This window comes from Neopelma chrysocephalum, unplaced genomic scaffold, assembly GCF_003984885.1.
Source record: "Neopelma chrysocephalum unplaced genomic scaffold, ASM398488v2 Primary Assembly neopelma1_26b, whole genome shotgun sequence".
In the NCBI taxonomy this organism is placed as follows: Eukaryota; Metazoa; Chordata; class Aves; order Passeriformes; family Pipridae; genus Neopelma; species Neopelma chrysocephalum.
In genome coordinates this window covers 585,718-600,411 of record NW_020897696.1, presented here as the reverse complement: position 1 = coordinate 600,411, position 14,694 = coordinate 585,718, and the positions used below count along the sequence as shown (strand labels likewise).

Sequence of the window (14,694 nt, the reverse complement as noted above, 5' to 3'; positions counted from 1 at the left end):
CTGGGAACTGGGAATGGAGTCCTGAATTGCAAGACTCTGCAGAAAAAGGTCTCCAAACACGTCTCTAGATTTTACCATGGTCTAGCCCATTCTGTTGGATACGTGTGATAGTTATTTAGCAAATAAAAATGAAAATTAATCAGAAATGTAAAGCAGTAGAAATAAAAATCACAGCAACAGGCACTAGTCAGTTGCTGCAAAAGAGCGAAACATCCAGACTGTGAAGAGATGAAGTGGGTCCATGCCTGCGTGTGTTACCATTGTCTGGTTGAGTCACTTCGGGATTAATTGTTGTGGAAAAGGGAAACGTTGACAGGTTTTGGATCCTGACGAGCACAGAACAATGTACTTTCCCTTGAAATGAGATAATAATTCCTTATTCAGGATAATTAATTTGTTGAGTTGGTAATGTCTTATTTCTGCAAAATGCCATTGTTTTACAAACATCATTGTTTTACACTGGTAATGCAATACATACTTGACATCTATTACGTATATGTCAGACTTTAACTGCAGCTTTTGTTTGTTTTGCTGCTTCTCTTGTCAATAACTAAGGCAATTAATTCAACAAATTATATAAAAACACGACAAAGTTGCCTCTTAATCTGAATAGAACTTAAGTATATGCTTTAAAGCCTCATTAATTCAAAATCTAAAAGTCTTTAACAATACCAGTACAAAATCTATTACAAGTTAATAGAAGTTATAAACTTTCACAGATATTAGAAACATGTTCTACTTTATAAATTTGGGAGTGTTTAAATCTGCTACCTACTTTTCAGTCTATCTTATTGGGAAATTAAAAATTACTAACCCAATCTTTTTGTTTTTTAAGTGAGAAAAAATGCAAAACACTTCAAAATAAACAAAAAAAACAGAGTGCTTTTCATTAAATTTTACGGGTTTTACCAGTTATGTATTGTGGATGCTTCGAATCCTTCAGATTTAACACTGTGCTCTCAGGACAATCCCGCTGGCCTAGAAGTCATCCTAGGTGCAACTTCAGGGTGGAAGCAACTCCTGGCAAAAGGTTTGCCCTTCTCACTGCTTTGTGTTGCCCATGTTTCGGAGTGTGACTCAGATCAAATCCACAGCCAGTGAGGCATGGTCCAGGCTGTCACACCACGTGACAGGGGAGCAGCCCAGGGGAGGCCAGGGCTCAGCTGCCTGTTCAATGCCTCAGCCAGCTCAGAAGGCAGCCTTAAATCACACCTCTGTCCAGGGTGTGATCTCCTTAATCCCTGCCTCACATCCCACATGTAGCTGCTTTCTGAACCATCCCTACATACACTTAAAGGTATCCCCAGGAAAATTCTTTTCTGTGCAGCCTGACTCTGCCTTCTACGTTGAAACTCAGATGGGGAATCAGAGAGATTCCCCCTACATTGCTACCAATGCACTACAGCTTTCTCTGTTGATCAAATAATGCTGTTGTTTGTGATCTTCTGTGTCATCTTGTGGAGCACAAAGTAAGCTGTCTGGGGGTCTTTGTCTGAAAGAAAGAAATTAATTCCTCTTTATAGTACTTTTTCAGCTTTTCAAAACTGAAATGAAACACATGCCACTTCTTATTTCCAGTGCAAAAAGCAGAGACATTGGAGCTTTTCACTGTCAGGTGCCACTAAAAGGGAAACTACAATGCAAACCAGTTGGACTCCACAGTCAGTACCCTACTGACTATGGAGTTATTATTCCTACTTGTTACAAACACAGGAAGCTAAGTATTAGTACCCCTCCCTGAAAGAAAGAGGTCAGGCAGAGAAGAAACCAGTAATACACAAGAATAGCAGCAGTAATCAGACAGCTTTGATGACACAAAGATATGAGCAAGGCAAGATGTGTAGAGCAAAAACATTATTTCCTTCTGTGGTGTAATAATCTGAGTAATTCTAATAAAGGATATCATATCTCACTGTGAACCCTAAGTGGAAGTAACATTTTCCCCTCTAATTCCTGTTAGGTAATGCCTAATCCTTCAAGAAAACACAGCAGACTTTAAGCATTTCATTACAGAAGGCATTATTTGATTAGGGTAGGACCTTCCATACAGAGAGGCATCTTGCACAGACAATAGGTGTAGCTGTAATGCTAAATCTCTTTGTCTCCTTTTCCTAAGCAGTGGACAAAGCAGACAGAATCGGCCTCTGAGTAATTTTGGCTTTTTCTTTCTTAAAAAAATCCATACAGATCAAAGTAAACTTAGTGTGGACAGAATGACCTAAGAACAAAAATTCCTGCTGTGTGCTTAGTGTTGGTTTTGTCATATCTTCTGTATTGAAGAAAACCAGAATTAGCTAGATTGTTTGCCTGCTGTTTAAAATGATGCTCTGACATGTTTGCTTCAGGATTTGCTGGTTTTCAAAGGACTTTTTGTCTTCCAGCAGGTGAAAGTTATCTGAGTGCAGTAAGTCATAGTATTCCCACATGGGAGAGTCACTGCAGTCCAGCTGCCATATTTGAAAAACAAGAAATGCTGTTATCACTTCAGTAACCCCCACACTTAAACTAGTCAAGTGAAACTGCTCCAGACTGCACTGCAGGGAGCTCTTTTCTTGCAAAGGGCCAGACTCATGACCAAATCAGTTTCTGTTATCTTCCATTTCTAGGGCTTTGTGACTTGAGTATTCTGAAAATGTAGGCAGAGGTTATAATTTTTCAAATACTCTGTACTTTTGGAAAATAGTAAGTTGAAGAAGTATCTGGTGAGACTCCTGCTGTTCTAACAGTTTGTGGTCAGGCAGTGCTGAGAGGTTAAAAATATCACTTCCACCTTCAACACAAAACACACCTCAGCATTTAGAAGAACTCACATATTTGCTGTACTATTGCTCTACACCTAGATATAAACACCTTTGATTTTCCCATGAAGGGGTAACCATCCCAAAAGCACCTGTCTTTAGGATTCCCATCTGTTTCACAGTCCTCATCAAAGAATTAAATCTAGTTGTAGTATTTTGATACTTCTTCCTTTATCTGAACGTGGATGAGATTGCCTGCAGTGTGAAATTTCTGAACATGAGTGTGTATTTCTTTGCTCCAGAGGCAATGGTACAATGGTTTTTCAAGGGAGCATGGGCAGTCTTCATATTTTTATACTCTCTCTCTAATCAAAATTATGGATTTAGAATTAAATTTCAAGTAACCTAAATCCTGACAAGATTTGGATGTATTGCACTTACGTGCTAAGGCACATTTTGTGGTAGATGTGAGGATAAGCTTGAAGAAGTGGCTTTGGTAATGCAGCAAGGAGGAAGGATGGCAACCACTTCAGTTGTGCTGCAGTGAAATTGGAAGGTTTTGAACTCCTCCAGAAGCAGCCTGTCTCAAACTCCATGAGGTCTCAAAACATCAGGTCTGCTTAGAGACTGAAGTTGAGGAGGATCCCAGCCACTGGGCTAAGGTAGCCACCAATTCCAGGAAACAGCTCCAGGGACAGGTCTTGACCATGTGCAAGAACATTCAATTTTTTATCCCCTACCCATAGAGTTCATGGCAGAAAAGGACAATGAATTTTTCTCTGCCCTTCCTAGCCTTTGCCATCAAGAATGCTTGCCTGGACAGTCTTACTGGGGAGCAAGTACTGAAAGAGAGAACCCAATTCAAAAAACTCCCAGGATTTAAAACTCTCCATTTTGACTTCCATAGCCATTGGTCTGTAGAAGGAATGCATGAGCATAACACTTTTCAGATATGCAACAAGTTCCATAGCCAAAGATATTCAGAGTAAAAGACACGGTGAGAGGGTAAGCAGAGCTACGGCATGAAGAACACAAAAGGACTGGTCTGTGTCAGTCAGCATACTGCTCTGTGGGCTGCCTCACACCAGGCAATTTTTTTAAAGTTCCTGAGAGTGGAAATGGCAGATGAGTTCAGGAGTACAAACCATGGTTAGGGGCCATACATTTTGAGTACATCACCTAAGCATCTCTGGGCCTTCACCCCATGCTGTTTTTTTCGCATGATAAGGTGAATTAAAGTGTCTGGGTAGGGTCCTTTACATCAGAGAGTTTCCTCTGAGGTCCTGTTTCCTTAGTGATTTCAGGTGTACAGAGTCTCCTGAGTAACAGAAGAGTAGCCTTCATATGTTCCCATTGCTGCAGAGGTCAAGGTACTCTCCTATGGTCCTGTCCAGCTTCACCGCGGTTCAGCCGATGTTATCAGAGCTCATCCATTTAGAGGAAGTCATTCTCCACTAAGTAGCAACAGGGTCTGTGAAAATACAGCAAAGGATTTAGCAAGTTTGAGAACAAAATATTACATATGTTATGACTGTACAAAATTAACTTTAAACTCATAGCCGGTTTCTGAACATAATCAGTTCATCCATGTTTACGTAATAATTGCATTACCACGATTCTTTTCATTTCTGTGTCATCTAACTGGAACAGCTTTAGTAGTTTAAAATAATACATAATTTGTTTTTTATGTCTGGTTGTCAAGAATGTCTCTGATGCAAGATTAATTCTCACTAAGATACTCTTCACTCTACAAATTATTTTATCCACATCTTTGATCTGTTTGCTGTACTTGAGCAGCTCCCCATGTAGCTCTTCTTCAAGTGAGACCTGACTTAGGGTTTATATTTCAGTCATGATTCTGTGCCATGTCTGATGATTTCATTCAAATCCAAGGACAAATTTTAGACTCTAAATAAAGATTAGAGATATTCAAAGATTAAGAAAGGTTACTCTCTCAGTACAGAAAGCTGTCATGCTTATTATTATGATAAAAAGTAAAAGCCAAAATTTTACCTTGCATTTTACTTTTTTGCAATCATAAATCCTCATGGATCACTTGAATGCTGTTTTCTTAAATCATGCTAATATACCTTGAGAAGCACAAAGTGCACTTAAAACAGTAAGATTTCAAGATGCTCAGCATATTATGATAGGCATCTCACTTTGTGAAAAATATGTAGATATCCCTCCAAAAAACAAATGTTACTGGTTTTGTCACGCGTATTTTTCTCTGCTCACAGTTACAGTTGAATTTAGTTTGAATTAATGCACTGAATTAATGAATATATTTCTGGACACAATCACTGCCTTTCATTCAAGAAGCAGTTGCTCTGTATAAGAAACAGTTACATTCTTTCATGAAACCAGGTAATTGAGAGAACAACAGCCCTTATCCCAAACACGTGTAATCATGTGTGTGTATAAAAGGGAGACAGAGCCAGTGCAGAATACATAGCATTACTACTCAGACAGCCAAGTCGAAAAACATTCAGCTTAAATACTGGCTGAACTGTTGTTTGATTTTTGCTGCCCTAGGGAAATAAATGGGTTTGTATTGAATGACCACAGCAGTTAGAAAGGAGGCTGTGCTGCAAACACTTGGCCAAAGCCTTCAGCTTTGATTCATGTTGCCACCTTTTAGCCAGCTCAGTTGATTGCTCTCAAAGCCATGGGTCAGGTTTCAGTCTAGTATGATGTGACTGTGTACCGCAGTAGCTCTCTGGGTCTTCAAAAAGCCTCCAACAAAACTAAGAAAATCAAGACCTTGGTATTTATAATAATTCCAAAATAAACAGGAGACCATCTTCACTCACTATAGAGAAGCTTTAAATGGTGGAAGCATAATTCTGAATAGTTATCAGCTAATGTACTTTCAGACTCGTTGATTGCTGTGTCCTAACAACGAAATGAGACTTAACTTTTTTTTTCAGTATTGTTTTCCAAAGTGGTTTGCACATCTTAGCCCTGTGAGGGTAAAATGTGCACTCACTTGAATGATGTACAGCTCCACATTGAGCAGTAATGTGGCTAATCAGAGGTGCCCAAAAATCAAAAACTAGATCCTGAAATCCTGAGTTTCCCTTTAAAAAGTAATTTAAATGCTTAGTAAAATTAGGCTCTGCTTATTTGCCTGCTGGTTTTTAGTATTACAGGTCAAATTTCAGTTATATTTTCAGGCTTCCATTCGTAACCGTAAGGGCTGAACACTTTCCTTTTTAAAACTGTAATTGAGATATCCATGTAGTCATTGCCTCCAGGTACCAGAGTGCTGTGCTTAACAAGTTCTGAGATAAAAATCATGCAGGTTGACACTGTAGAGAATTATCTGAATCCTTGCTTCTTTATTATTTCTAATGTGAAGTGGTGTTTGATAGGAAAGAAAGTGCCAGCTGCTCTTGCAAAAATTTTGTTCAGATAGAGGAGATATTATTAGTAACTATAAAAACAGGCTTTCTAAATGGAATCTGATATATCCCTGTATCAAGACATTATGTCAGGCAACTATAAAAGTTATTTTCTCCCTTACATAAAATGTGGTTATTTGTGTGTGAAATAGGGACATACTCCTATGATTTTGCTTGTGTCCCTTATAGCATGAAAGTTGGTGTAAGGGAAGATAATAATTCTTGTTATTATTATTAAAATATTATAAATTATATATATGTGAATATTAGTATTCTTTAAGAAAGCTTCATAGCTTCAGTTCCAGCCCACTCTCATTCCTGACTTCCCAGTTTCAACAGAGACAGAGGGAAAACAGATTTTTTGTCACTGGATGGAACTGCATGTCAAGGATGGTCAGGAACTAACCAGTTTAGACCCTAGTTCATAATGACCATCCTAGGGTAAGCAAAAAATCAGCTGAGATATTTGACAGATCTTTCCCAAATCTTGATAACCCCTTAAGCAAGTGGAATGCTGTCAGACTTCTGTGAAACTGTTGTGGACAGAACATCTCAGACAGACATCTCCAAAAATTGCTCTGCACAAGTTGTATTTTGGAGATACAAGCCATGTTGATTTGATCCTTATACCTGTGTTTTCTTATCCGATTGAGTCTGGTTGGACACCAGATGGCTATCAAGTTCACCTATTACCCCCCTCCTCAGCTGGGCAGGGGATAGGAAACACAATGAAAGGCTCATAGGTCAAGAGAGATCATTCACCGATTACCATCATGGGCAAAACAGACTCGACCTGGGGAAATTATTTGATTAATTGCCAATCAAATCATAGTAGCATACCAAGAAATAAAACCTTAATCTTAAATACACCTTTCCCCCACCCCCCCTCATCCTGGTCTCAACTTTACTCCCAGTTTTCTCTACTTCCTCCCCCCACTGACACAGGAGGACAGGAAATGGGGGCAGAGGTCAGTTCATCACATGTTGTCTCTGCCGTTTTGTCCCCCTCAGTGGGGACTTTTAACATTCTTCCTCTGCTCCGGCATGGGGCCCCTCCCACAGGAGACAGTCCTCCACAAACTTCTCCAATGTAACTTCTTCCCATGGGCTACAATTCTTCATGAACTCCTCCAGCGTGGGTCCCTTCAGCAGGGTGCAGTCTCTCAGACTTCTCCGGGATGGGTCCCCCATGCGGTCACAAGTCCTGCCAGCAAACCTACTCCAATGTGGGTTACTCTCTCCAGAGAGCCACAGGGCCTGCCAACAGCCTGCTCCCGTACAGGCTTCCCACAGGGTCACAGCCTCCAGTGGGCATCCCCCTGCTCCGACATGGGGTCCTCCAAGGGATACAGGTGGATCTCCAATCAGCCATGGATCACTATGGGCTGCAGGGGGACATCCTGCCTCACCGTGGTCTTCACCACAGGCTGCAGGGTAATATCTGTGCCTGAAGCACCTCCTTCCTCTCATTCTTCACAGACCTTGGTGTCTGCAGAGTTGTTCCTCTCACATAATCTCACTCCTCTCTCTGGCTGCAATTGCTGTGGGGTTTTTTTTCCCCCTTCTTAAATATGTTACCGCAGAGGTGCTACCACTATTCCTGATGGGCTTGGCCTTGGCCAGCAGTGAGTCCATCTGGGAGCTGACTGGAGCTGGTTCCACCAGATACAGGGGAAACTTTTGGCAGCTTCTCGCAAAAACCACCCCTGTAGCCCCCCTGCTACCCAAACCTTTCCATGCAAACCCAGTACATGTATACATACAAGATCTCAGTCCAGGTTCCTCATTTGAAAGCAAGCTAGTGAAGATAGTGGATTTAATTTAAAAATCTTTCTGCGTCTTGTTTATGGATCTTTTTTGTCATTCTGCTTTCTTCCAACTATGAACAGATGGGGAACTTTCCATACCAAATGAAGAAGGAGCTTTGGAGAACGGGCAGCCTCTGGGCTCCGGGCAAGTGCTGAGCTCCAGCCAGGTATCCCTGCCAGCCCTAGCAGAACTGGAGTCAGTCCCAGCATCTGTGGAACCCTGCTCATACGAGGTGCTCCCAACCACAGAGATCATGGATGGGACAGGTAACATCTTCTTTACATTACCATGTAGATACTCTAAGCTATTTGAAAAAAGTTTTTGACTTTGGTGTTGAGCCCTGAGAATTCTTTGTTGAAGATGAAGGTCTTCTGATGTAAAAGGTGACAGCATAGAGATGTCACTGAGTGCTCCACAAGAAATTTTGACTGACTGGGCATAGACTCCAAACTTTGTCTTTGAAGTCAGACAAAGTTCCTGCACTTTGTGAACATGTAAGAGTAGATTTCCAACTCTCAGTCTACATCTCAGATGTGCCAATAAGCATTAGAGCGGAGAGCTGACAACATATTTGAACCCCAGGGTACGACATCATGACCTGTAGCTGCCACATGGTGTTGGGTGATGTTCACACCACGCATCTGTCAGTAACTAACACATCCAGTTGCCCTACCCTAGGTGAGTCTGGCTGCACTTCTTCCCCAGCCCATGCAGAGAGACGGCAATGCTCTACATCAAGGTTAGCTCCTCTTTATGCTGCCAAGAGTTGTGGACAAAGGTCGAGTGAGAAAAAGTGAGAAGCAGAAGTAATTATCCATGATCTTGCATAGCTGTGCAGCCTCTTTGAAACAGAGTAGACCCTATGGAGTGCTTTTACATTTACTGGATAAGTTTAGAGACCACCTGCTAACATATCTGGTCCTAAGCAAGCTGTGGTGACAGACCGTCAGAGATGTGACATTTTAAAGCTTAATTTGCGTTCAAGATGTGGGAATATATCCCCGCCTAACATAAGGGAGCTGGCTTCTGTCAGAGGTAATGGGAAATTTGGTTGTTGTGTAAATGTGTGTTACTCTTCCTCTTTCTTTCCTTCCTTCTTTCCTCCTTTCTGTGTTATACAATGTTTGAGTGCAATCTATTAGTCATTCCTAATCTGCATTGCTGTGCTGCTTTTCTTGTCTTACATTGGCTGTATCCGCTGCTGCTTTGCTCGTAACGTTGTTGGGTCTATGATGTGGTTGTGTCCTCCAGTGTCTGAAGAGAGCCCCACATCCAATGAATCCGGCGTCCTCCTGTCCCAAGATCCTACAGCTAAGCCAGTCCTGCTACTTCCCCCCAAAAAATCTGCCGCTTTCCCTGGAGACCATGAGGACACCCCAGTGAAACAGTTGTCCCTCCTCAAACAGCCCCCTGCCCTGCCTCCTAAACCTATTGCCAGGATTGCCAGCCACTTAACTGGTAAGTAGGTATTCCTGGACCCTCAGCACCATTTCCCTTATAGGAAATACTGACATTATAGCAAGGTTCTCAATGTTCTTCCTCCTTCTGTAACACTTGGTTTGCACTTGGTTTTGTGTGTGCTGGTAGTGTATGTGTTGTACCTAGGACAGGGATCACGAAATCTTCAGAGTAAACCTTCATCAGGGTTGCTCCAGGGCACTTCCCCTCTCAGCTGTAATTACCTAAGATTGCTGTGGCATTTCCTAACCCTCCTCACTCCTATTCATCAAAATTTACCATCACCACTGAAATTTCAGGATGTGCTTTGATGGGAAAGGAAGTATCAAGAAAATATTAGGATATCTTTAAATGGCCTTAATGAGGAAAGGCATGAGAGTTGAGAGGAAAGGAAGAGTTTTGATTTCTCCTTTTACCCTTTGTTGCTTGTACGCTCAACTGCCATATGGGCGGGTCCCCCTCCACACGCCCTTTATCTTTCCATATGTTTGTCGTTTACTTGTCCCCCTGATCCTGACACAGGAAGTTCTGTCCCATAACTTCTTGCCATTTTGCTTCCCTGCCTACACTGTCTGCCAACTGCTCCCCCTTTCCACTCCTGCTCTGACTACTCCACTCCCACTGGTGAGTCCAGCTCCGGTTCTCAATGACCAGGATTTTGTTGTCCTATGGGTTTATGCTGCAATTTATCTCTTACTGCTTGGAAACTAGCAACAGTAGACAACACAGGCTTCTTCTTGTGTTCCCCATGTTTTCACAAGTGTTCAAGCTCTTTGGGATTCAAAGTTCTAGGTACATGTGGAAGGAAGACTGATGGGTCTCCTCTCTCCAGTCTCTCATTTAAACCGCTTAAGCAAAGGATGTCTACATCTACACAGACTAAAGAAGGTTCCCTTAATACTTGCCTGCACCTTTTGAACAGTCTGCTCATAATTGCAGCTGCTGCATAGGAGGGAGCACCTCAAAATCCTGAGTTCAACACAAGGCGTGGTGCATCTCTGTACTGGGGCAGCTACCAGTCTTGCCCTGGGTTGATCTTGTGTTATCACTGCCCCAATATATTCAGGGCTGATGTGAGAAATGCTCAACCCACATTAATACATTGTAGTTTGGGGTTTTGTCCTGAACAGTTAGTACCTGTTTTATTCAGGTTAATATCTATATCAGGAAAGAACTCATTATGAAAGAGCATGTTCTGGTTTTCTCTGACATCTCTATGTAGTCTCTTCATGTTTCTGTTTGGATGACCACACCTTTTTGTTCTGTGTAGTTCTGTACATTTTACGTGAAACCTCTTTACTTTCTTGCCTGTCAAAATCTGCACATAATGATTAATATTTTGCCTTATACTGCAAACTGAAAGGGCAGTCTTGCAGCCTGCAAAGCCAGGCAGCAGTATTAATGGCTTCACATGAGGACAAAACCAGCTTCCTATGATCTCCCATAACACTCTGTCCCAATTATAAGAAGGTGCTCAGAAATTAGGCCAACATGGAAGAAATAAAAAAATAGGAATAGCATAGGAAAAAACTCAGGTACTAAATGCCCTTCATTCATAAGCCTTTCTTCTGTAAGCAAAAGCAAAATGATCAAAGGATGAGGGCTTTTGGTGTAGTTTTTTTATTTTCTGCAGCTGCAAATTTTGTGTGAAGTAGAATCAGGCTCAAGCTATAAGTGAGTTGCTTGATGGTGATGACTTTCCAGTGAAAGTGAAACAGAACTGTGAATTCTCTTAGTTTGTGGTATCTCATCCAGTCTTAAATAAAGTCTTGTATGGGCATATAGACAGAGTCTTGTACATGCATATACAGAACCTTTAGGGAAAAGGAACAGAGATGCAAATTTAGTCGTAGAGCCCTAATTTAATTGACAGTTATTCCTGGTGGAACTGAAACCCTCATTTATACCTTCCTTATAAATAAAAGTATTGAGCTTGTTCTTAAGGGTCCATTTACTTTGGTGGTCTAAAGGAGATACATGTTGCTCAGTGCCTTGTGTTCTCTGCTGGAAATTATATTAGCCATTTACAATCTCTGGAAATGAGCAGTCAATCCTAATGAAGCATCCTTGTCAGTGAGAAGCAGAATTAATGCTATTCTTTTACTAATTACTCTAGAGACATCCTCAGCTTGTGTGTGAGAAAACAAGCAAAATCTGAATTCTGGCATTCAAGGTGCAGATGTTTTTCTGTTCTTGTTGCATACACATTTTTCTACTGAAGAATTTGTGAAAAGGTTGAAGGACAAATTAAGACATCCTAAGCATGACTAGTGCAGAGTGACAGTGGTTTAATGGTCTGGTAGGTGTGTTCAAGAAGAATGTGAGAGATGTGATCCTGTGAAGGGTTCAGGTACACAGTGAAAATGCAGAAGCAACTCCACTTCTCTTTAAATATATATATGTGTATGTGTACGTAAGTGTATTTATTTCAGGAAAACATGCTTTATACAGGCCAATAAATTACTACAGGCATGGTCAGAAGCGGAAAAAAAAGGAGAAATATTTTAAATAGAAATGTTGAGGGAAGAAAAGTTTGCTTTGAGTCTGACCACCTCTTGCTGTGAACTTATCCCAAAGTTCTTCAATAAAGTCATGAAAACTGACTTGCAGAGTTTGACAAAGGGCTTAATACGTGTTTTAGAAATTGAAAAGAAACATTCCTTACCTCTGAATGCATTTTGAACCATCTCAAATATCTATCCATCTGTGCCAAGACAAAAATTGACCTTTCAATTGCACATAAAAGAGCAGGCCTAAATAAACACGTAAGAGCATGTTTAATCATGGGGAAAATGAAAAGAAAAAAATCCCTTTTAAAGGTGAAAGGAAAAGAGATTTGCCTCTAGCAAATATAAATCACACAACCTTAGCATGCTTCTTCTCAAGGCTGAGGTACTGTGGGGATGGGACAATATAGAAACAGAGCCAGAGCCAGGAGCAGACTGCAGAGCAGCCACTGGGAGTGGTGCCACCACTGCTGCAGAAGATGCTCAGTGCTTTGCCTCGCACCATCTCCTGTGGTCTTGATGATGCTGCCTCCACTGGGAATGTCCCTGTCACAGCACTGGGTGTGGAAGTGCCCACACAGCCTTAGAAGACAGGCAACCCTAGGAGAAAAACATGAACCTTAACTGTTTTGATATTTGTTTCACTGCTCTGCATTTCCTGCTGGCCAGTCACCTCCCGGTGAGCCTTATACTGGTTTTTAGATATGATTATTATTATTATTATTAGACAATGTTCATGGACAGAATTTCTTTCGCTGGTTTATTTCTCCGATATCCGCATGCAGAACCCAGACATTTAGAACAACACTTTCAGTTTCCTTTACTGAAAATGTAGGACAAGCTGAAATAATCACCTGGGACCAAATTTAATTGGGGTGCTGGGATAAGGTCCCAAGATTATCGTAAAATCTTTAATGGCCAAAAGTGATAAGACTAGTCACGTCTGATTTGATAGACCCTGATGGTGTAAAGCTGCCTTTGATCTTGATTCATTAAGCTGTTAATGCTCACCAGCATAGATAATGTTTTCTGAAATTAGTTTTATTTTCCAACTGAGTTGACACTAACCCATAAAGTCCCCTAAAACTTCAGAAAACAAAATATATACCACTAACATGGAACCTCAGCAACATCTGAGTGTGTTTGAGCCCAAATTTAGTCTAATATTTGAGTAGGGTGTTTACTATTGCATTTAAGCTTTGAAAAGTCTTTTGCATTCTCTTGCTTTCTTCATTCAAGATTTTGAAGAGACACATAGCACATTTTTAGTTCTGAGATTGTGCTTTCTAGTTATGTCTATGTAGAGTCAAAACTAATTCATAATTAGAGGCAAACATTTAGCAGGGTAGGAAATATTAGGTCCTCAAAAGTTACTTTTCATAGTGCAGAGAAGCCAAGAATGAGGTTTGAGAACATGAATGTCTGGGGTTCTGCTGCATTGCCACAACACAACTGGTTGTTAGTGACAGCTTTATAAAAGTATTTGCAAAATTTACAAAATTTATTCAATAAATACTCTCTGCAGTATCTTATAGTGCAATAGTCACAAGTGTGTCAGAAGACTCCTCTGTAAATGAGCCCTTGTAAATAATCTACAAGCTTCCTCCACTGTGGTGTTACCTCCAGCTGCCTGCTCTGACAGGCTATGTTCATAAAGAGAGGTTACAATTCTCTCACTGTGTGCTTGAAGGAGAAGGAGCTGAGCAAATGCAGCTCTCCTTCACCAGGTTCTCATGAGAAACTGGACTCTGATGCAGTTGCTCTCTCCATACTTCCTCTCTGTGCTGCTACCTGGAGGGGAGTACGTAGCACATACCAGCATTGGGAAGTCTTTGAAACCCTCTTCAAGGCCCTGCACAGGAATTCACACAGAGCTATACTTTTCAACCCTTTAGGCTAAGCATGCCATGCTTTTGTTCTCCAAATTCAACTTGAACCCTGGATGCATAAGTGATACAGAAGAACAGTAAAGAATTTCTGTCTCAAATCTTCTCTGAAGACATGCTGCAGATCTTGCTGTAGTCAGCAGGAGATGCATGGCAAATCTTTGGGAACAGTTTTTAACTTGTCCTTATGAATCTGCTCAAAAACTCATTGAAATAAGAAAAGCGACTCCTGCTGTTTAGGCACAAGTGATTACTGGGGAGAAGACCTGAAAAAGTAAAAGCTGCTTGTCCAAATGCTGCCAGCAAATATCAGGGACATCACTCTATATCCACTGTGGAGCTCCGTCAATAGGCCACACTGGTTTTTGCACTGGTTTTCTTTTCTTGCATGTTACTTTACAGAATTAATCATTTGGATAGAATTTAAAGAGTAACTCATTAGCGTTATGACAAATTGTATTACTTGTAGTTGTATATAGTACAGCAAAGGTCACAGTATAAGGTCATTCAGATGGGAAGGAACCTCAGCAGGTCTTTAATCCAACCTCCTGCTCAAAGCAGGGCCAGCTATGGGATCAGACCAGGTTGCTCAGGCTTTGTCCAGCTGGGTCTTGAAAATTCCAAAGGATGCCAGCTGCACAACCTGTCTGAGCAAACCTGCTCCACTATTTGGGTCTTCTCATGGTGGGGAAACATTTTCCTTATAATCCAGTCTTGAACCTCTTTTGTTTCACTTTTTGTCCACTGCGTCTCCTCCTCCCACCATGCACCACTGTGAAAAGTCTGGCTCCACTTTATTGATAACCTCCTCATAGGGACTGGAAAGCTGCTGGTAGGTATTCCCCCTGCAAGCTGTCTTTTCTCCAAGCTCAACAAGGCCCAGTCCCTCAGG

At 41.2% G+C, this 14,694-nt stretch overlaps 1 protein-coding gene across 7 annotated transcripts in view; it reads left to right on the top strand.

Moving 5' to 3' along the window:
• The window catches only part of PHACTR1 (phosphatase and actin regulator 1), a 302,232-nt gene that overhangs the window by 224,788 nt on the left and 62,750 nt on the right, over window positions 1-14,694 (top strand). For 6 of the 7 annotated variants that reach the window (XM_027676174.1, XM_027676173.1, XM_027676175.1 and 3 more), the window contains 2 exons: window positions 8,032-8,217; window positions 9,203-9,409. In XM_027676174.1, coding sequence (XP_027531975.1) covers window positions 8,032-8,217; window positions 9,203-9,409 — 393 coding nt within the window. The remainder of the gene's footprint in view (window positions 1-8,031; window positions 8,218-9,202; window positions 9,410-14,694) is intronic. The other variant, XM_027676177.1, reaches the window with a different exon arrangement.